General features: G+C 39.5%; 1 protein-coding gene across 1 annotated transcript in view; it reads right to left on the bottom strand.

The window, feature by feature from the left end:
• Nucleotides 1-289: 289 nt before the first annotated feature.
• Nucleotides 290-23288, bottom strand: part of ARHGAP21 (Rho GTPase activating protein 21) — a 137790-nt gene continuing 114791 nt past the window's right edge. The window contains 16 exon segments of the mRNA XM_086714722.1: nt 290-1167; nt 1169-2803; nt 5665-5696; nt 7636-7741; nt 8062-8103; nt 8312-8437; nt 11162-11251; nt 11329-11402; nt 12090-12168; nt 12268-12423; nt 13234-13376; nt 13967-14106; nt 14183-14247; nt 16583-16867; nt 18210-18335; nt 20439-20475. Of these exon segments, the coding sequence (XP_086570848.1) occupies nt 1102-1167; nt 1169-2803; nt 5665-5696; nt 7636-7741; nt 8062-8103; nt 8312-8437; nt 11162-11251; nt 11329-11402; nt 12090-12168; nt 12268-12423; nt 13234-13376; nt 13967-14106; nt 14183-14247; nt 16583-16867; nt 18210-18335; nt 20439-20475 (3202 nt within the window). The 3' untranslated portion in view covers nt 290-1101.

Genomic DNA, 23288 nt, shown 5'->3' with positions numbered 1-23288 from the left:
TACAGAGTTGGTCTGATTCCCAAACACATGCCCTTTTCATTCATTATCTCCAACAAAAGGTAAACACAACATGTTACTTTAGCTAGAAAAGCTAAATATTATCTGTGTGCAGAAGGGAGGTTAGGCCAATGTAAACATTTATAAGAGATCCCTGTCCAACACAGCAGAAGAGAGGAGAGATGGACTACATAAAGAGAGCAGTGATTTTCTTAAAGTCAGGACCAATTAAGGCAGTTATAAGTGGAAGACATTTAAAAATATATTAGAATAAGTTTCAAGCCATGCAAAGTTCACCAAAACAATTTTTATTTCCAGTGTTTAATTGGGTATGCACACAGGCATGACACAGGTTTGGATTCATTAAGTCCTCATGCAGAATTATATTCTTCTCGATAAAGAAGCCAGTTCCGTCCAGGTCACTATCTACACACCTATGTTACAACATTTATATCAAATCTGGTATCTGAAGAAAAGATACACATATAATATGTTCATTTAAGTTACGTATTTTACAGAAAGATTAAAAATTCAAGTCACACAAAACTCAAAAACTGTATTAAAAGTTTGAATATAAAACTCAGAGATCCACCTGGAATGACTAAAGAATGGAAGTTCCGTATCCACCTGTGTTAAAACTGGTAAATGTAATGAACTTTGTTACCAATAAAATGCGTTCATTTATTCAATGTAAGTTATCTAATTTTAACAATATGGCACCCTAATAACCAAATGGATTTTTATGATGAGGCACTTTTGTTAGTGATGAAACCAAAAGAACAAATTTGCTGCATACTAATAATGCCAGCTATTTTCTTCAGTAATCTTGGGTATACACTATGTAGTAAGTTGCAACAAATACCTTGCTCATTTGTATACAACTATCCTATATATATATATATATATATATATATATATATATATATATATATATGTTCTTCTGGCTGTAGTAATGCACTGTAAAGCTATTCCACAGTGCAAAATGATGAAACCAGCCCAAATGAAGGCTGCATAATAACAATTCTGGTACAAGAAAATATTTACAGAGTTACTGGAACGTGTAACAGTAGCTTTTTTTATTTGCTATGGAGGACATACCCCAGTTTAAAGACAGGGATGCAACTGTGCTTTATCGCCGGGGGTTTCAGACAGTCGAGGAGGCTGGGCATTATAATGCTGCAGAACTAGCGTGTTGGCTCATGTTCTGGAAGCTTTCTCCATTTATTTGGTCAGGTGACTGGGGTGGGCTGGAAAGAAGGGGCCTGTTGGTTGAAGCCAAGGTACCGGGAGAGCCGCCCGCGTCGGCCTGGGAGGACAAAGGTGCGTGGGCCGTGGCTCCTTCCAAGGCGCGCGAGCTCTCGGGCTGGAGGCCCCCGGTCTCCCCTCTGCTGAGGTCGGAGGCGCTGGTGCGCAGGCGCTCCCTGGCCAGCCAGTCTGAGATGGAGAGGTCCTGGGCTGAGCACTTGGGCTTTAACCGATTCACAGCTGAAAGTTCGGATTCCCTCTCCGCACCCTGCTCGTGCGCCTTCCAAAAATTCAAAACACTGATCTCGGCGGCATCTCTGTGCCCTCCTAGCGTGTGCCGCCGTTTGATGTTTTTCCTCTTGGCCGCCTCGGCGCTCGCTTTTTGGTTTCCTACTCCGAACATGTCGTCGGCCGGCGCCCGGGGTCTCAGTTTTAACCGATCTGCTATCTTGGTCTTCCAAGTGGGCTCCTGTTTTTCGGATTCACTTCGGGTCGGTGTCAGTAAACTGCCCGTCGACTTTCCTTTCTTCATGACGTCAAACACCCGGGTTATGGCAGGGGCTTCTCGGTCGCTCTTGGCATCCCCGAGGCTGCCGCTGTCGGACTTGAACCGCGCCGATTTCTTCCTGGACAGGGTGTCGCACTCGATCAGCTTGTGGGAGCTGAAGAGCTGCCTTCGGCTGTCCAGGCTCGGTGTCAGACTTCCTTCCGTGCAACTGACCTCGCTGCCTTCCGAGTTCCTCCGGCTCGCCTTCCCGGCCTCCTGCAGCTTTCCCCGGAAGAGCCTGTCCGGGGCCAGGGCCGCGGGGAACACGGGGAAGTCACTCTCGCTGTCCGTCTCCACCGGCCGCCCCTCGCTGATGAGCTCGCTGCGCTCGTCGTCCGCCTCGTCCCCCTTGCTCTCGGCCACGGAGCGCACGTCGGGGCTCAGCCGGCTGCAGTCCAGGCTGGCCGGGTACGCGGTGGGTGGCGCGGCGGAACAGTCGGAGGTGGCGGTGCCCACGGTGGCCAGAACCTCGCCGCGTTTGCTTTCCGGGCTGGTGGACGTCTTGGTGGGAGGCCTGGCCGGAGAAGCCTGCGAGGAAGTGCTGGGCAGAGGGCCAGAGTCGGACCCCGGCTCTTCCAAGTGGGGGGACGACTTGTGCGCAGCCGGGGATCTGGAGCTGTCTCTCAGCAAGGGGAAGCGGCCGCTCAGCGTCGGAGACTTGCTGTGCCTCGAGCTGTGCGGGGGTGAGGGTTCTTCCGACGGCGCGCTCTCCTGCCGCGGGGGCGTCTTTTCATCTTTTGGGGCACCGCTGTCCTTCTTGGCGCTGTTTTCTTTGGAAAGGACGAGCCTTTGCTTTCTGCACAATGCCTCACTCTCTTTTTTGGACTCCTCTTTAAGGTCATTGTGACACTGTTCTGTGCTCTCTTTCTTAAAAAACACACTGTCCAGTTCGTCTTCTGAGCTGCTGGGCTGTGCCTTTTCTTTGGGCTTTTTCCTCTTGCGACTAGCGGCCGCGAATATGGAGGACACGAGCAGTTCCCTGCTGTACTGGTCTCTTCCAGATCCCCACGAGCCCTGAGAGGCAATCAGAGAAACGAGGCTTTGAACACAAGGATGCCACGGAGCTCGCCTGAAGAGGCCTTCCCCCAAACGTTTCTTACCGAGTTAGCTCTACGGAAGCTCTACGCACACTACAGAGTGTGGGGTTTTGTGCCTCCGTGTGACTTGGTCCCAAGAGACATTTTTCTTTCTTTATGACCAGTTCCATGTCTTGGTAACTGGTGGTATTTATCTGGCAAGTCACAGCGCACATACATCCATCTTTCACAGGGAAATAGTTCGTGCTTAGAGCTACCTAGCGCTCCTATTCTTGTTAGTTTCCCTGCACCGACCGACTGCCCCTGCTTGTGCAATGCTGGACCTACTTCAAGTTCCTTAACCTGGAACACAGGTTTGAGAGTTAATACCTTGACAGAGTTGCATACAATATTCTGCCATGGGTTACTAGAATTGTATGACTGACTACCGTGTTCTAATTACAGACGCCATATGATACATATCTGGTATCAGAGAAGCTCATTAAGGGAACCCTTTGGTCTTCCATTAGTTCAGCCAGACTGGGTCTTCAGACTTGCCTGGGCAAATCAGGTAGGTAATGTCTCATTTATCTCAAGGTAACAACAACACCAGACAATTCAAATAATGTAAGGTCAGTTACAGATCTTAAATCCTTACCATAGAAGCACCATCATTGCTAAAGCTGTAGTGCAGGCTACTGGTTTCCTTAGCTATGCTCAATAGGGTCTTGACGACAACTATTTAATTAGTTTGTTCATAATGCCTATCTGCTAAGTCAAGGGTAGTGGTGGGCTAGGGGGTCAAGAAACACTTGATCACAGACCGTGGAAGACAAGCAGGAAGGCAGGAAGTATGCTGAGTAATAGAAGCAGAAAGTGTGTTTCTCTATTGTCATAAAGATCTGACACAAACTAAAACTACCGTATCAAAGTCGTAAAAAAAAAAAAAAAAGTAAACATTTAGGCTGTTGTATGAAAACGCATTCACAACAATAAAATCACAGGTTAAGAGAACTTTGTTTTTATGGGTTGGAAAGGAATGCCCGGTTATCCAGGATCCTTCTAATTGGTTATCTACATTTTAACACCTTCTGCTGAAGATTGTAGTGGAGAATGGTTGCGGTTGGACTCTGAATCAAGCCTGACCTTCCTTCCTCTGGCTTGCCGCACAGAACACTGAGCAAGTGATTTACTTTCCAACATCTCAATTTCGTTGTTTATTTAACCAAGACAAAATTAGATTACATTAAGATTTCCTAGGGTCCCCTTCAAAATCCTATGATTCTGTGACCATATACGTGTTGGAGCAAATAATTTGTCTGTGGTTATTTTACCATTGAAAAACTGCTACAAAGAATCATACTACTTGTATATCCACCGTATTACAGGCAGAATACAACTACCACCATTGTTAACATGGAAAAGCTGTTATAACAACAGATTAAGAAATATGCACCTAGTAAGAGGGAAGGAGAGATTTCAAGTAACTCTGAAATCTCAAATATAACATCCAAATCTAAATCTGAAATCCTCTGGCAAAAAAAACCAACAAAACAAAACAAACAAAACAAAAAGGAAACTGTCCTAGATCAAAGAAGCCTAAAGAAACATGACAATAAAATGCAAGGAGTGATCCTTCATTGCATCCTGTATAGGGAAATAAAAAACAATTTACATCATTGGGACAACATGGAAAATTTGTATAAAAACTCTACATTAGAAATAATAATGCTGTGTACTCATGCCAAGTACCTGGGTATTACGATTACCCTGTAATTTTACAGGACAATGCCCTGTTGTTTGGGGATGGATGCTGAAGCATTTAGGGATAAAGTGTTATCGTGTCTATATGTAACTCTCAAATGATCGACCCCCCATGTATATCAAGATTTACCAAATGATGAATCTAAGGCAAAAGGTGTGGGCGCTATTTTTCTGGTAACTTTTCTCTAGGTTTAAAATTTTTCAAAATAAAAAGCTGGGGCCAAAAGCCAGTAAAAATCACAACATAAGTTATAGCAAATGGTGTGATATGACTGGAATATTTTGTAAAATTTCTGGCAAGAATTATAATTTAATCATACACAGCCCCATTATGGAATTTAAACACGATATATAAATCTCTCGTCTCATTTCTGAATAGAACAATGTTTTAGGAAGTTTCTTGACAATTCTAGTTGCTACTGTCTCAGCAAAGTTTAGACAAAGCGAACTAATAAAAAACTTCCCAAAACTACTCAAAATGTTGTATAGTTTGGCAGTGTTGTCAATGGCATACAAATTATGCAAAAATACTGAGTTTGCTGAAAGGAGCTGAGAATATATATTTTCTTATGAAATATGTATCACTCAGAAGAATGTGTAATAGTAACAAAACCTATATTACTACTGAAATATTTACAGATGAAATACGATGCTTGAACTTGCTTCAGAATAGTCCAGGAGGAGGGAAGTGGGTGAAATGCACATGAAACAAGATGGCCAGCCACGTGTTAATTGTTGAGAATGGATAATGGTTGCATGGGGACTCGTTATACTATCCTCTCTGCTTTTGTGTATGTTAGAAAATTGTCATGTTTAAAAATGAAAAAGTGTCTACTCCTCTGTATTAGGCTAAACTATGCTGAGAGAAACCCAACATTCCAACTCAAAATCCAGTATTCTACCATATTCTAAGAATCCATTCTTCCCTTTAAAAGACTTTGTCGGTCTGTGTCCGGAAACGCAGAAAGGGATGCATTTGTATACTAATCACAATAATCAGCCACAAGGCAACTCTCCCCGTCCCCCCCCCCCCCCCCGCCGACCAAAAATCAGCCACAAGGCAACTCCTCCCCAAAACTGTACGAAACAATTTACCTTAGATTTTGTTGAGTCACTAGTAGCTGAATCTGTGAGAAGTTAAATAAAACACGGTCAGTATCAGCCAATGTGTACTGCTTTCAACGGACAATGCAAAACTTATGGAAAGACAGGCACAGAACAAAATGTGAAAGCAGAACTCAAACAGAACAAGAGAACACAGTGGATAGTCAGAGCTCACAAAGATGCAAGCTGCACCACAGAAAGCCACCGCCATGAAAGGATGCTGTGAATTGAAGGCAGAGTCAGCTCGATGATAGGAATGGCAAAGGAGCCCTGGACTAGACAAGAACAGAAGCGCTAGTGTTTAATCAAATTTCTAACAAGTAAATCTAGCAATAAAGAAGCTGGAAGACCTTTGTAAGAATTGTACTATGTACCACATCCTGTATCTGAAACTGATACACAATGTAGAACTTTCAAGACTGTCAGCTGGCCTCGCTGCAAATTGAGACACTCATACTCGGTGTGCTTATGTTGATTTTTGTCAGACCGTCAGACTTCAATTTTATAAGCATGTACTGCATGCATATGGATGCATTAGGTAACCCCGCTTCCAGGTCACTTTGGTTTGTAAATAATGCTGATCTTTGTGCTTTAGACCCCAGGCTCACATCTGTGCAGTCAGGGATCCTTTTGACTAGTTTGGTCAAATTGCTACCAGTTTTGTAATTATCTATCACAAATGCTATTATGGAAATGGAAAAATGGAGACCATAATTTTCACTGTCTGGCAAAAACTCAGATTATACAATTAGAAAGAGGGTAGGAAGGGGCTAGCGCTATTCAGGAGAGTACCAATTGTGCAATTTTTGTCTTTCAACTTGAGGGAAATTGATTTTCAAAATTAATGAGCTGAGCCCCATGCCACGCCCCTTTGAACACATGGCTAAATGCTTTATGACTTTAAGAACTGGTGGACCATACCATGCTATTTCTCCTCACGGTCTGCTTCAGAAATAACAAGAAACAGCAGAAAAACTTTTAAGAGAGTAGTATTGATCTGTTTACAATAATCTTGAAGAGAAAATTTACACCACAGATCAACCAGGTTTGCATTTACAAGAATCGGGGGTTTCTGCAGACAAGGCAGCTACAGTGTGGACAGCAATCCTCCTTCTTCCTACAGCTCCAGCTGTCCATCAGGGCCACCACAGAATCCACTAGCGACATTACCGTGTGATAGACTCCTCCCACTTCGCCTGTTCAACATCAGTATAGATTTGCCTGTGTCAGTAAGTGCTGAAAAAACCCTTTAGGACTCAAACAAGAACTAGAGACAAAGGGAGAACAGCGTGTGAAACAACATGCTAGATTTAGTGCAACAGTTTGGCAGGCGAAAATTGTCAGCAAAAGAGCCTAGGAAAACCACTACTTAACCAGACATTAGGGCGGCAAGAGAAAAACAGAAGAAAACGTCAAATAGATTGACTTTTTTATTGTGACATCTCTAGTGACAAATAATATACTGCATTTATGAAAATGGTGCCCACTTAGCAGTTCAACATATTTCGCTGGCTGCTTTCAAACAGAATGTCTAGCTCAAGAATAAGAACTACTTATATACAGTCCAGATCATACTTTCTGCCATCACAGCAACCACATATTCAGTAGCATATATCTGTTTTACCTTGTGATGACTATTACATGGAAACTGTGAATTAAAAAAAAAAGAACAAAACAGTGGTTTGCATGCTCATTTCCCTCCTATTTCCATTCGGACAAGCATTACAATTCCATGCACTGCCAATGGCATTATAGTCACTGGAAGATAATTAAGATCAATCAGAAAAGGAAGATTACGTTTTTTTATTAGTATAAAGGAAAGAAAAATAAAGGAGAAGAAGAAGGAGAGGAAAAGGAAAAAAAAAATCACAGTGAATTGTTACTTGTGATTGATTTGTTCTTTCATGTTATTAAGAATTTAGCTTTTAGCCTAGAGATCAACACTGCCCAGGCAAAAGTTACCTGATACATCTCCAGGGGAGACTCCTGTCCTTCCAATGTTGGTGAGTAAATGATCTATGTTTGGCACTGGCTGGGACTCTACTGTGTTTTCCTCCTGCACTGTTGTCTATGGTTAATAAACAAACATCTCTTCATCATCTCTTCAAAGATAATTTAAAAGTCAAACAACATTTAGCAAAAGACACATTACTGAGTGGAGCACATGTGCTTAACTTCTTACACCGTTTACACATAGTTGATTAACTACAAAATAAGCATCATACTTGTATTTTCATTAGACCAGAAACTGAGGAGCTATAGACCTGCTTCCGGGGTGCAAAGCAGACAATAGCATACAAAGCAGGAAGGTGACACTGTTGTGTGGCATCGGGATCTGGTGTCCCAAATGAAAACAAGTCAGTACAAATGCTGACGGACAATACTTACAAGAGGCTCTTCAGCACCTTCTTCTGTGAAAAACCAGTCATGCTGAAAGTTAAAATAAAAAAGGTGAAAAGAGAAATGAAATAACCCTGTACATAGATCTATATTTTGGAGAATAATATAGGAAAAGAAAAAGGTAATTTTCTCAGTAAAAAAAAAAAAAAAAAAAAAAATTATAATCAAATTCTGTCCTACCAAACATCAGCTGCTTACAACAAAAGGATTTTCTTGAGGAGACGAAGCCTGAACTTACGTGCTGGATAAGCGTCTCTACGATCTTGTACTGGTCTGGCATGTGAGTGACCATGTGGGTCATGTTATCTTCAGATGTTCTCACAAGAGTTGGGCCAAACACTATTGCTAGGTTTCTGGGTTCCATCTGGAACAAAGGATGTTATTGAAAGATATCAGAATTTCTCTTAAGAAAGTAGGCTTAAATTCCCATTGCGTGTTTGGCATTTTATTTCTGAAAGGTTCTTTTGATGAAAAAGAACTCAAAGAAGAATGGTTGATTGATTGTGTGTAAAAAAAAAAAAAAAATGCTTCCTAGTTAGCCTTTCTATAAGCTAATCTACACCTAACTTCTTTTTCCTGCTTTAATGACACGTACTATGCTTAATTGGCATTCATTTTTTCAATGAAGTCTTTGATTGCAAGCGATTGATCTGGTTCAAAACTAGTATTATGACAGCTACATTCACTGACAAAAATATGAAAATCAAAGGAAAAAAACATTTACGAAAGAAGAGGGCAACCCTCTCCCCTCAAAAATGAAAAACTGGAAAAGGTGCTCAGAGACACGTAACGTTTCCCAAATTTGTCCCTGTAGTACATCAAAAATGCAAATATTTAAAAACCTGAAGTCCAGAAATACTCTTTTCTGACCAATTTTTACTTCAACGAAAACAAAGCTGTCCACTTATCCTTGTGCCAATCTGAACGCCTCGACAGGACATGCTTTTATGTTTGAACATTCATTTCCACGATATTTTGTATTCCTTGTTCATTACATAGTTATCAAATGTATAGATCCTTTGTTTCCCTTTGTTATATCTTACAGTGTCTGGTGTCATATTTTGAATTTAGGATTTGATTAAAATGTCAAATAGCTTTAACCAACCCTGAAAACGTACCAGGAGGTTCAAAAAAAATCACTGTAGTACTCAAAGAGTCAAACTGGTTCAGGGGGCCCCACTGCTATACTATTTTGGGAGAGCCAGGCGCATGCCCACACGCGTGCATACACACATTTTAGGTATGGTGCAAAGTGGAAAACGCACAGACTTCCTGTTCTGAAGTAATTTTTATGCATCAAATATGTTAACTACCATAACACATGCATTATTACACTGTGCTTACTGCAGAGATATAAGTAGAAATTGCGATCAAAGTCAGTATTTTCATAGAAAGCTGACTTGGTGGAAAGAAAATCTGACAACAGGAAAGGCTGACTTGAACTGGGCTCACAGGCCTGTTTCTTACTTTCCCTCCGGGAGATGTTGTCCTCTTATTCCTCCATCTGTACTGGTGAAAGTGGCTCACAAAATAAAGTCCATCTCAAAGGTCTCATGCAAAATTTTTGCTAGATTCATTTAAATTTGTAGACTAATGGTAACGCACATTATTATTTCTGGTATAGAGTCGTATTTATTATGTGGGTATATAACTTCTAGCTGGCTCCTCCATAAGACTAATAGCACAAGTAGTTCGCAGTTTAGTCATTCATTATTTAAGGCAAATTCTGTATTTTTTGAAAGATGTTCCAGAAGTGTCATCAAATAAGTCAGGGAAATGAAATGCCTTAGCCACTTCTTCAAGAGTCACAGTGTTAGTTAACATATTAAAACCACTAAAAAAAGTCTACAGTAAAGAAAGTTAAGTGTTAAGTGTTTAATTCAGTGCTTTCTACACTGATTAGACCATCAACCGCTACTTTTCCAGTGCTTCTAATACCAGCAAAAGTGATGAACTGATCAATGATGTAATGCACTTTGGGGAATGCTGAAATAATTAGAAAATACGTCAGCTATGATTGTATCGAGAACTCTTTGGATTCTACTGGATGAACTTCTGGAAACAGTACAGTCAATCTCTCTCTTGTTTTTTCCTTTTTCCTTTTTTAGCCCTATCACTACTGAGGAAATTGAGAGCCTGAAGGATATCATAACACTGCTTATAAACTGCTCAATCTGCAGGGAAAGGGCTTGACACTGTTCTCACACTCCAGCCTTACTACAGCTGTGAGCAACTGTCTTCCAGAACACCACAGACACTAAACTGACTGAATCGATGCTTTTCTCTACCTTAAGCAGGCATAACCCTTAGAAAAGGGGGACAGCAGTGTCCTGAGCTTGTGGTATTCTGTGTTTTTCTTCTCCAGAAGCCAAAATGACTTCATTTAAATATTTGTCAGTAATGCTGAGCTTTAGAAAACCATCATTTTGCAACCTCTAATGATATAATGGGTTTAGGCAACAATCACCAGTGATGGATAAAAATGATGAATGAAGACTACAACGGTATCAACCAAACACAATGTGTGGAACTTCAGATAATGATTTAAACAAACAGGTGTACAAAGACATTTCTTGAAACCAATCAGGAAAAACTGAACACAAACTGAGTATCAGATCATTTCGAAGGGTAACTAATCTTGGTGTGTTTGATAAAGGGAATGTGATGGTGTTGTTTAAACAAGCAAACAGGAAGGTCTTATCTGCTTAACACAAAACAAACCAAGAACAGGTCAGTTTTGCTGTATACACCACTTGGTACATCTTGATCATTGTAGCACGCAAAAGTGTCACAAATGGTGCCTATCCAAAATACTGATACACAGCTGAAAAATAAAAGAAGGTTTTGACTTATTTAAAATTTTTCTTGCTGGATAAATGTGAAAAGAAATGTGTTTTTCAAATGGTGACAACTGATATTTTGGGATCTTTTCCTTTCAAGGGTGATCTTTACGGGGGCTCACTGGCCAACAGGATTTCAGAGCCTTTGCTGAATTGTAACCCCGTTTTTGACAGACGTGAAGCAATGAAACTTATCTTTTCAACTAAAGCCACTGAAAGTATACCTCTTCCATATGTACTTTACTCACCTTATTTTTTTCTGAATTTTCTGCCACTGTCTTCAGATGAGCAGAAAGGAACTTAAGAGTTTCGTAATGATGTTCGGGCAAGTCGTGGATCTGAAACATATTAGTTTCATGGTGGATTTAAAGGCGGAATTTCAGTTGTATCTCCAAAAATAGAAAATAATACCTACTAGTCTTTTTAATGTTTTCAGACGGTCTAGAGGATCTTCTTTACGGTTGGCCTCAATGAAGTCGGCATATTTATCTGACGACAACAATAAGAACAATAAAAAGAAATTTATCTTAAATTGCTTAGGTGAGTTATAATCTGGATTTCCTCTGAGGTTCAACTTCAAAACACCACACACACATTTAAAATGTAGGAATGACCCCAAATAGCCTTTGAAATGTAAGTCCAAACCTGCTGTTTTTAACGATCCTCCAAGATTTATCATCAAATAAAATTCCCTAAAATGTGAGTTCTCTGAAGGTACTGTCCTCTATTTGTAGTCTGTCCATTCTTTTCTCCCCCCAACCACAACATAGAGAACAGTGTCTTAATAAGTCAAATATTTGGCTTAACTGAAAAAATGTTTTTCTACTAATTGTACCGTAGTATGTCTGAAAATTTTGACAGAGGACAATACATTTTTAATCTGAGAAGTAAACATGCGTGAACGGGATAAGATATGTTTTATTGAACCTACATAATTTTATTAACTTTTTCACTGAAATTTATCAGGAGGAAAAACCAATCTGAATGACAAAAAATAGCTATAATTTTAAAGAAAATAGCCATAATTATGCTTTATACAGAAGTAACAAGTAAATAAAATCTCCTGCTTCCTTTAACAAAATATTTTCTCCAGGTTCAATTTAATATTCTCCGGCTTTCCAACAATGTCATTTTAAACTATTTCAACTGGTATCTTTTGTGTGGGAGTTCACTCACCATTCGTGAAGAGAGGCTCAGGGAGTTTTCTGAAGAAAGATTTTAGTAGACTGCTTATCACATTCAAATCTCGCCATTTCTGGGGGTGCAAAAATAGAAATGTGGCATTTTTGTTGTCAGTGCTACCAAAGGGAAAAAAAAAACAGATCAGGTATCAAACAGATATAAACACACTTACATCATCTTGTATATCAATATCCGCCATTCCCTTGTTGAGCTCCTCCTGCATACTTGAGATGGCTGCATTATTTCCAGGAACTCTGTAAATACCTGTATATTCAAGACCTCTTTCTTCAACTAATTTGCAACATATGTCAACTATTAATGGAATATACTGCAAAACAAGAAATAAATATTTTATTTAATACAGCACAAATGTTCATATTTGTTAGTAGATGTATATCGTAGCTAAAAGGCCCTTTCCATCCAAGAGGAAAAACATCAATCACTGTTGTTTGATAGAGAGAAAATGAAGAATGCAGACATGGCAGAACCAGGAATAGATCAAAGCAGCAAGAGAGATTTGGGACAGTGGGAAGAGAACAACTAGGTCAAGACAGAGAGAGGAGGGTCCCCAGGGAGATGAAGGTCTGAAGAGGAAATGAGGAAAGTCTGCAGTAATGAGAATGTGGGCATGACTCAGGTGGATAAAGGGGAACAAAGTCAAAAAAAGAAGAGGGGGAGAGAACAACATCAGTCAACTCATGACACAAATCCTAACATGGACGCTGTATACACACACGCGCGTGCACACACACACACACACGCACATTTACATTTATTATTACTTTCTTAATCAGGTTCTTGTTCTCATCCTTCTTTTAAGATGCTAAAAGCAGAAACACACAGGATTTGAAAATGAACTCTTACCATTTCAGATACATTTCAGATACATTCCTAATGGACGCATCATGATTCAATTTCAGAGTGAATATGTTAGAAAAAAATGCGTTTACAGATAAAATTACTCAGCACACCCTGACAGGTCAGCAATGCTCAGGGAAGCTGGGTCTGCTAGGAGGAGGAACATTCTGGGCAGACTGACACACACTCTCTGTTATCTGACTGGCTGTGCACTCAGGTCCTACAATGACTATAATTGAACTAGCGACTGTAGGAAATCCAGGTGGCTGGGATCTCATACCCGATTGGTGTGTGCGGGTGGGCAGTCGTCTAGTCTGACACCGAACGTTCCTGTAGCAGTAGGCTTTTTTTCAAACGTCTTTCTCATAATACTTGGAATGCCTTTTCTCCACGTGCCTTTGTCTTTTGGGGGACTGGTATCATCTTTTGTTATGCAAGAAAAAGACATAAGAAAAAAATGAAAACAAGCACGGTTAAATCATGTCGTTTATCAATATTTCTATAACTCAGAGTCCTGTCCTATAAATATCTCCTATATTTATCAAAAATATTATATTCTCTTCTCTTCCTAACATAGCACTCCTTCTAACCTTCTATGTAATTTAATCAGAATCTGTTCCGCTTCTCCACCCTTTTACAACCTGCAGTTTTCTTTAAAACAGTCAGGAAAATAGGATCAATGTGACTTCTTGATAGTGAGATTTTAGCAAAAGGAAACATGATGGTTTTATCTGACAATGACAGTGCCTGTGTCCTCTGCATTAATCACATTTGCAGTGTTTTTTACGTAGACGTATGTGTTATATTTTCCTTCACTTCATCTACTACAAGACAAAGACTCATCTTAAGGGAAAGGGCCCATTAGCCTAGACCAGGTCCAAGGTGACCTTTGAGCTAGCTCACACTGGGCTGAGGTCAGCAGAAATGGTACAGAGAAACATGAAATACCTTTAAAATCCCAATCTTAAACCATTGTATTTGTCAAATTTCTCCAGAAATGCTAACATCAGTACCTTTACTGAGAAGTTTCCTTTCTGACTCTTCCTTGGGAGAGTGTGGACTTTGAGTCTTTGGCTCTGATTTAGCACCAAGCAGAGTCTGCCGGATGCTGAGACTCTGGCGAGGTGTTTTTGGCAACTGTTCTGCTTTGCTGCTGAAAGAAACGAACATTTCTTAACAATTATGTATTTTACATCCAAAATAACTTGTAGGCATGGTGGGATTCTCACCTCATCAGACTGTTATATTCTTTTATTCTTCGACTAATTAGATCCCTGTTAGTCACTCCAGTGTCCTACAGAACGAACAGGAGGTAAGATTAGAAAATCAATTCTAAACTTAAGTGGGGATCTCTACTTATTTTTTGAAGCTCTTTATTGTACTACATTGCTTAGTAAATACAAACCCTATATTCTCAGTGGGCTTGTTTTGAAACCTCTGTTCAACATCACCCAACATCACTTTGCAATAAATGATCCAAATACCTCCCACCCACTGCCAAAAGAGCTTTCTGTTTCTTTTCTGTACTCCTATGATACCTAGACTAAACCCAGCAAGCAGCAGGTGTTCAAACTTATCGATCTGACATTTTTTATCAATGGCAGAAAGCAGAGAGTCATTTTTTTCCTCTAACACCAGAAAGAATGATCAGCATTTCAAAATAATACAGTTGTGGGGGCGCCTGGGTGGCTCGGTTGGTTGAGCGTCCAACTTCGGCTCAGGTCATGATCTCACGGTTTGTGGGTTCGGGCCCCGTGTCGGGCTCTGTGCTGACAGCTCAGAGCCTGGAGCCTGTTTCAGATTCTGTATCTCCCTCCCTCTCTGCCCCTCCTCTGCTCTCTTTCTCTCTCAAAAATAAATAAACATTAAAAAAAAAATAGTTGGATAAAGGATAGAAAAATACTGTCAAAATTTGTTAATGATGAATCATAGAAACATCGACATTGGGGGTGACTTAGTGTCAGAAATGGCACTTAGATTATCCGAAGAGAAAAGCACAAAACTGGGCTTTTCAAGTTCAACAGATTAACTTTTATAATATGCTATATGGTAAACTCAGATTTGACCATGAAGTGATGATTGTTTTCTACTGATTCCAATTATACATCGACATGTATCCCCATTTTTTTATTAGTCTCATTTTGATTAGAATGAACAATTCAATTTACAAATATACTTTGGAGTCAAACAATCTCGACTTCAAATACTCTTCCTACCAAGCAGCTGAGAGATCACACAGTTAAGATAGACAGTAAGATCGCCTGGGTTTAAATTCTGGCCCTGACACTTACCAGCTGTGTAACCTGGAGGAAATTACTTAACCTCTCTTTGCCAGTGTCCTTGTTTATAAAACGGTGATGACACATTCATATGGTTGCTGAAATTTATTCATGTAAAAAGTTCTTACTCTCCCTGTTTACTCTGAAAAACTTCAAGTCTGATGCTTTACAGTGGTGGTGTAAAACAAAGGTTGTATTGAAACGGATCTGGTGTTAATTTTTAACTACAAAGACGGTAGGGTGTAAACTATCAGAGAGAAAAGCACAGACTTTTTCCCAAGACCTAAGACCTTTTTTCAGAATATGAATTGATGTAATGGAAATGACATTAGAGAACATAACTTTACAGTTAATCTGGGTGTCCCTGTGCACCGTGAGTTAAGGGAAAAGAACGTTGTGCTTTCTTTGTGTGTGCCCTAACAATGAGCACAAAAGGTGAGAACAATGTGTAAGAAACACTGTGTTAATGATATGAGAAGATACTCTTGAGCAAAAGTTATAGATTTAATCATCACCGAATGTGCACTGTCAGGTTTATAATTATGTACCCTGAAAACACTACCTTTATGAATGAAATTCCTGTTGTAAAAAATATCTTGCTGGTTGTGAGCCAGAAACCCTCAAGTCCCTAAATATTTCTTATTGAAAAGAAAAACAAGCTTATCCCGTGACTTCTGACAATGCAAGTTTTCTTGAAAACCAATGACTAAATTCTAGCAGGCTCTATTATATTCTTGACTGAATTTATATTTCCATTAACAAAAATCCTCCTATCAGTATCGCTTTGCATTTATACAGTAATTTGTTTTGACAAGTATTTTCACTATAACTTAAGCCTCACAGTAATCCTGTTTTTGAGATAAGGAGCCAGAGCTGGAATTACTTAGTAACGACCAGGACTAAGACCTAGGATTTCCTGACCCTGCTTCTAAGAAAGTAGGCAAAATATAGGAATTATCTGTTTTTGTAGTTCAGTAATGGAGATTTTCAAAATAATATTGAGTAGGGACACGTGAGTTTTCCTTTTGATCAATTTTTCAAGCAAAAATAGCATATTATAACTTGTTTTTAATGTTTATTTTTGAGAGACAGAGCAAGGGGGAGAGGGGCAGACAGAGACACACACACAGAATCCGAAACAGGCTCCAAGCGGTCAGCAGAGTCCAATGTGGGGCTCGAACTCACAAACCGTGAGATCGTAACCTGAGCTGAAGTTGGCGCTCAACCAACTGAACCACTCAGCGCCCCCCTTATAACTTCTTTTCAAATGATGTATCAGATCCTTTCAGTCTTCCTAAGAAAAATGTCACAAAAGAATCTGGTTTTACAAGCACCACTCTGAACACACACCTCCTCATTGAGGTTGCTGCTCTCCTGGATGGTCTTGATCCACGCTAGCATGTCGTCTCTGTCCTCGGCCTGGAAAAGGCACTCGCAGTCTGATGTGGTGAGTCGAAACACATTTTTCCTCTTGGTCTCGCTGTACGAGATGTCTATTAAGCAAGCATTGACGCTGATGGGCTGTTCTTCTTCAGATGGAGTCATCTGTTCCCTTTTATCTTTGTACAAGTACAGCGAATGGCCCCGAAGCACAACATACATCTGTTTCCACGGCCGAATACTTCCACCAACTCGCTGGAAAACATGGAACAGTTCAGGAATACTTAATGCGTGGCACAGTCTTAGTGACAGGATCAACACACCAAGCAATACTGTTAACACACAAATGGACACCAAGTCTAGCAGGTGTCTGATTCACGATCGTATGCGTTGGCCAGGAGAGGATTGGCAAATTGTGCGGAGGGTAAACCAAGCTAGGCAAGGTATCCATGACAAAATCAAGGACAGTGAAATGTCAACTTTAATTCTGGTCGGAGGGAAAAAACTATTTTACCGTTCATGAACAAAGTAATTAAGATACATTGAACAAAGCAAGGTAAAACAAGAGTAGCAAAATACGTAAAATATATAAAAATGGTAAGAGAACAAAAAGTAAGAAAAAAATCAGTCAGAAAAGTCTTTTGAGTGAAAGTAAGGCTGACAACAAAGTCCCAGCTCATGCAAATGACAAATAATGCTAAAAACAGCATGTACAAGGAATGAATTAAGTTAACAAGACTGATCAACTTTATGCGGTCAAGCAACAATATCCATACCCAAGGTGGGTTTTTCTTAAAAATTAAACTCTTTTGACAGTATTAAAATTTTTTTATAAATAATCTGCCCAAATATTGCAAGAAATTTATGGCAAAGGTTTTATTGTATTGAAATCTGCTTAATGAAGCATATAGATATTGTGATACTCATTTATATAACTCAATATTTATAAAATAAAGTGAAACAAGGAAATTATAAAAGCAATTTAAAAGAATAAAATGGGAAAGCTAAATAAAATATTTAAAATTATTAATATGGAGAATTGTCACTCCCTCAAGGAGGACTCTGAAAATCTATGGCTAATAAACTAATAAGAAAAGCTGAGTTCCTTCTTGAATAACTTCATTTCTCTTTTATGGTGGCAAAATATAAGACAGTATACTCCATTTGCAGTTGATACACAGGACAAAAATATACAAAATTAAATCAATGATTAGAATTTTTTTAAGTGACTTTTTCCTTTATGTAAAAAACTATTTTTTATAAAAAAGTGACAGAATTTTATTTTTCTTAAATGCTTATTTATTTATTTTTGCGAGATCATAGATGAGTGGGTGCAGGACAGAGAGAGACAGAGAGAAAGAGAGACACAGAGAGAGAAACAGAGAATCCCATGAACTTCGAGATCATGCCCTGAGCTCGAATCAAGAGTTGGACGCTTAACTGGCTGAGCCGCCCAGGCACCTGGAAAAAGATATTTATATGTGATGTTTTCTACTCTTTATTCTGGATAATTTGCCGTCTCATCTGTACAGACTTTATGTGTTACTTCACAGGGGCTGCATTCCATACACTCGCAGTAGCTGAGAAAACATACTACCTTGCCCTTATCGGTGACAAGTGGTCGGAAATGGAGCCATCCTTCCTTTGCAGCATCACTGAAAACCTCTGAGGAAGAATCTTTCCTGGACCCAGAGTCTTCTGATGACTTCTGGCTGTCTATGATCTACAGAGAAGGTCAAGAAAATATAGTAAAATATCCTTTTCCTTTATAAATATTTGCACATGGAAATTGCTTTACTGAAAACAACTCTTTTTTATTGTTTATTTTTGGGAGAAAGAGAGAGAGGGAGAGCCAGCCATGTGAGTGGGGAAGGGGCAGAGAGAGAAAGAGATCTGAAGCGGGGTCTATGCTGACAGCACAGAGCCCGATGCAGGGCTTGAACTCATGAACCATGAGATCATGGCCTTGAGCCTAAGTCAGAAACTTAACTGACTGAGCCACCCAGGCGCCCCTGAAAAAAATCTTTAACGTTCCAAAATGAATGGTTATTTTTGAAGAATACCAACTTTATCAATTCCGTTAGAAAATGTTCTGGTCTTGTTGCAAAAAAAAAAACCCAAAACACGTGAATTGTGAATTGACTGCCATCATTTTTTAAAGGTCATCTGTAGGAAGTTTTTCATCTTTAAAAAAAATAACAGAAATAGTATAATGTTCCTGCTCTCGAGAGCTCACATTTTCGTGAGCAAAGATAAATCAGAATAAAAAATAAAAACAAGAAAATGATCAGACTGTGATTAGTACCATTTGGGAAAGGAAAACTGAGATGTTGTAACAAATGACTGAGTAGCGGCTATAAGTTCAAGGCCTACTGAAGGAAGAATATTTAAGATGAAATATGGAGGAAAGGGGCCATCCATTGTAGGTCAGGAAAAAGAACAGTTCAGGGAGAATGTATAGCTAATGAATGTACATTCATCATTATCGCTTCAGGGCGTGTTCTGGAGGTACAGTGAATAACACTTGATATGGGGGAGGGTGAAAAAGAAGCAACAAGGCTAACTCCCAGTTTCGGGGCTTGAAAACTGGGTGAAGTGGACCTAGTGGGATGGGGAAAACTGGATAAACATGTCTGGGGTATAACCCAGATCTATTTGGCCACTAAACCTTGATTGCTTATTAAACACCCAAATAAAGATGTCAAAAGGGTAGCAGCCTACATGAGCTGCAGCTTGGGGAAGAGGCCAACGCTAGCAGTATAAACTGTGGGAGATCTCTGGAAAAGATCATGTTGGCAATGAGGGCAGATAGAGATGAAAGAGGGGTCAGAACCAGTTCTAGACATTCCAACATTTTAAATGTTAGAATGGCAGAGGCAGAAATGGAAACCAGCAGAAGAAAGCGTTTTAGAAAGGCAGCGGGAAATGGTGTTGGATACTACTGGAAGGTCAAAGAAGTTAAAAATCGAAAATAACCGTTAGTTTGGGGACCTTGAACATCACTGGTAATCTTGGCATGAGCAGTGTCATTCTGGTATGTGTGGGGTGAGAAAGATGTGACGTGAGGAAGTGGACCGACTGGCCATTTTTTTCAAGCAGTTTTGCTGTGAACAGTGGAAGAGAAAATATGAGTAGGAAATAGAGGGGGATGTAGATTTAAGGAAGGTTTGTTTGTCTTTTAAATATAGCAAATAGTAGAACGTGCTCATATGATGGTGAATGAGCCACTGGCAAGAGCGATTCTGCAGAGGAGAGAACGATCTCGAGAAAGGGAAAAGTGATAGAATCCAAAGAAATGTGGATGTAGGCTTTTAACCGGATCATGTTCCCAGTAAACAGATACTTAAGAGTAACGAAGGCAGAAACCGTGGGTGCAAATGAAGATGGCTGAGATTTCCGGAGAATGTGAAACAAGGAAATTCCTGTCTAACAGCCTTCTGTGTGTGTTGTCAACAAAGTAGGAAGGGAGAGTAGACGAGAGAGGACGGGGTGAACTGTACGGAGGAAAGCGGAGGGTAGGAGTGAAACGATAATTTTGAGGAAAGAAAAATATGCATACGGCAAGATACAGGGTGGCTGGGTAGTTCGATTTTTGGCCGTAAACTGATAGAGTGAGAAAAATCGGCACAATGTGTGTGAAGTATATATATTGATGAATACGTTTAGAAATTAGAAAAGACCACCTTATAAATAATATTTTCCAAATGCACCTGAAAGGGACAGAATATAGGATAATAGCAATAATTCCCTGTGAAGAGCCAAAGTAAGCTAAGGTAAATAGAAACATTTATCATTTGCTGATATTTAAAAAATATTGAATACCAACCTTGATTCCCTTCAGGCTAGAAACGTGCTTAAAGGACCTGTCGGAAAGAAATGTATAAATATTTGCCATAAATGCATAAAACACCTTAGAGATGTAAAAACAAATTGAGTGTCACAAGTTAGTTTTCAATAATAAGCTGATGTTTCATCATTACCATGTTAAATGCTCACTGTTCAATGCAAATGAGACAAAAAGCTAATTTTCTAAATACTTACACTTTTGATTCTATGCTAGAAGCTTTCTTAGTGGATCTGGTCAATTAAAATGGTTTCTGCATAAAGTTTGAGAGTTTATCCTTCTTTTTAGATGAAAGAAAAAAACCACTCGGGCTGAACACTGGGCTTTAGAATAAATTATCAGTTAACCATAGTTGCAATGCTCTATTAAGGGTTCCCACAATGTTACAATGATTGATAATGTGGCAGGGAGACCATTCTTCCTGCCAACCGCATTCGGGATGCTTTGATACGGAGACCAGTGGCTGCCAGTGAAAAGGCTTAGGGCTTCCAAAGATAGGTGTGCTTTAACTACTCAAAATAATTTCACTTTAGGGTACAAAGTTGTTTTGCTGTTTTTTTTTTTTAATTCAAAATTAATTTTAAGAAATTTAGGATTCTAAACAACAGCGGTGAGAATGGACATCCCTGTCGTGTTCCTGATCTCAGGGGGAAAGCTCTCAGTTTTTCCCCATTGAGGATGATATTAGTTGTGGGCTTTTTATAAATGGCTTTTATGATGTTTAAGTATGTTCCTTCTATCCCAACTTTCTCAACGGTTTTATTAAGAAAGGATGCTGAATTTGGTCAAATGCTTTCTCTGCATCGATTGACAGGATCATATGGTTCTTATCTTTTCTTTTATTAATGTGATATATCACATTGATGGATTTGCGAATATTGAACCAGCCCTGCAGCCCAGGAATGAATCCCACTTGATCATGGTGAATAATTCTTTTTATATGCTGTTGAATTGATTTGCTAGTATCTTGTTGAGAATTTTTGCATCCATATTCATCAGGGATATTGGCCTGTAGTTCTCTTTTTTTGCTGGGTCTCTGTCTAGTTTGGGAATCAAAGTAATGCTGGCTTCATAGAAGGAGTCTGGAAGTTTTCTTTCCCTTTCTATTTTTTGGAACAGCTTGAGAATGATAGGTATTATCTCTGCTTTAAATGTCTGGTAGATTCCCCAGGGAAGGCATCTGGCCCTGGACTCTTATTTGTTGGGAGATTTTTAATAACTGATTCAATTTCTTCACTGGTTATGGATCTGTTCAAATTTTCTATTTCTTCCTGTTTGAGTTTTGGAAGTGTGTGGGTGCTTAGGAATTTGTCCATTTCTTCCAGGTTGTCCAGTTTGTTGGCATATAATTTTTCATAGTATTCCCTGATAATTGCTTGCATTTCTGAGGGATTGGTTGTAATAATTCCATTTTCATTCATGATTTTTATCTATTTGGGTCTTCTCCCTTTTCTTTTTGAGAAGCCTGGCTAGAGGTTTATCAATTTTGTTTATTTTTTCAAAAAAACAACTCTTGGTTTCATTGATCTGCTCTACAGGTTTTTTAGATTCTATATTGTTCATTTCTGCTCTGATCTTTATTATTTCTCTTCTTCTGTTGGGTTTGGGGTATCTTTGCTGTTCTGCTTCTATTTCCTTTAGGTGTGCTGTTAGATTTTGTATTTGGGATTTTTCCTGTTTCTTGAGATAGGCCTGGATTGCAATGTATTTTCCTCTCAGGACTGCCTTTGCTGCATCCCAAAGTGTTTGGATTGTTGTATTTTCATTTTCATTTGTTTCCATATATTTTTAAATTTCTTCTCTAACTGCCTGGTTGACCCATTCATTCTTTAGTAGGGTATTCTTTAACCTCAATGCTTTTGGAGGTTTTCCAGACAATAGCCAAATTATGGAAAGAGCCTAAATGTCCATCAACTGATGAATGGATAAAGGAGTTGTGGTTTATATACACAATGGAATACTACTTGGCAATGAGAAAGAATGAAATATGGCCTTTTGTAGCAACGTGGATGGAACTGGAGAATGTTATGCTAAGTGAAATAAGTCACACAGAGAAAGACAGATACCATATGTTTTCACTCATATGTGGGTCCTGAGAAACTTAACAGAAGACCGAGGGGAGAGAAAGTGGGAAAAAAAAAGTTACAGAGAGGGAAGGAGGCAAACCATGAGAGACTCTTAAAAACTGAGAATAAACTGAGGGTTGATGGGGGGTGAGAGGGAGGGGAAAGTGGGTGATGGGCATTGTGGAGGGCACCTGTTGGGATGAGCACTGGGTGTTGTATGGAAACCAATTTGATAACAAATTTCATACTAAAAAAATAAAAATAAATTTAAAAAATCATAAATGAGAGACAATAGCATCTGCTTTAAAGAGCTGTTACAAAGATCAGTGATAATATATGTAATATGCCCCAGAACATTGCATAGCACGTAATAAATGTTCACAAAGCAAAAAAAAAAAAAAAAAAGGATTTGATTGTAAGATGGGACTGAAGATGGCACTCCCATTCCTTTTCAAACTGCCCTGAACAAGATCGCTAGAAATAGATACGCAAACTTCATCTACCAGTATCAGGAGACACCTGTAACTCTGAACTACAATATATATATACATGAAGATAGGTGGTTAAACACAGTGAAGAAAAGAATGGATACCGGAAGAGAGGACACCCCTAGCGGCGTATTTCAGGCAACACTGCAGCGCGCTGCTCACTGAGAGATCAAAACCTCCCCTTGTTTGGAACGTGGGAAACCGGGTGCCAGAGCTGGTGACAGGAGCCTCGCTCGTCACCACGGATATCAGGGTTTATGAAAACGAAGGAGGAAACA

Source organism: Puma concolor, chromosome B4 (genome assembly GCF_028749965.1).
Source record: "Puma concolor isolate L17-30 chromosome B4, mPumCon1.1.hap2, whole genome shotgun sequence".
NCBI lineage: Eukaryota > Metazoa > Chordata > Mammalia > Carnivora > Felidae > Puma > Puma concolor.
Note: the sequence above shows the minus strand (reverse complement) of the source record. Positions and strands in the feature narration are given on the sequence as shown.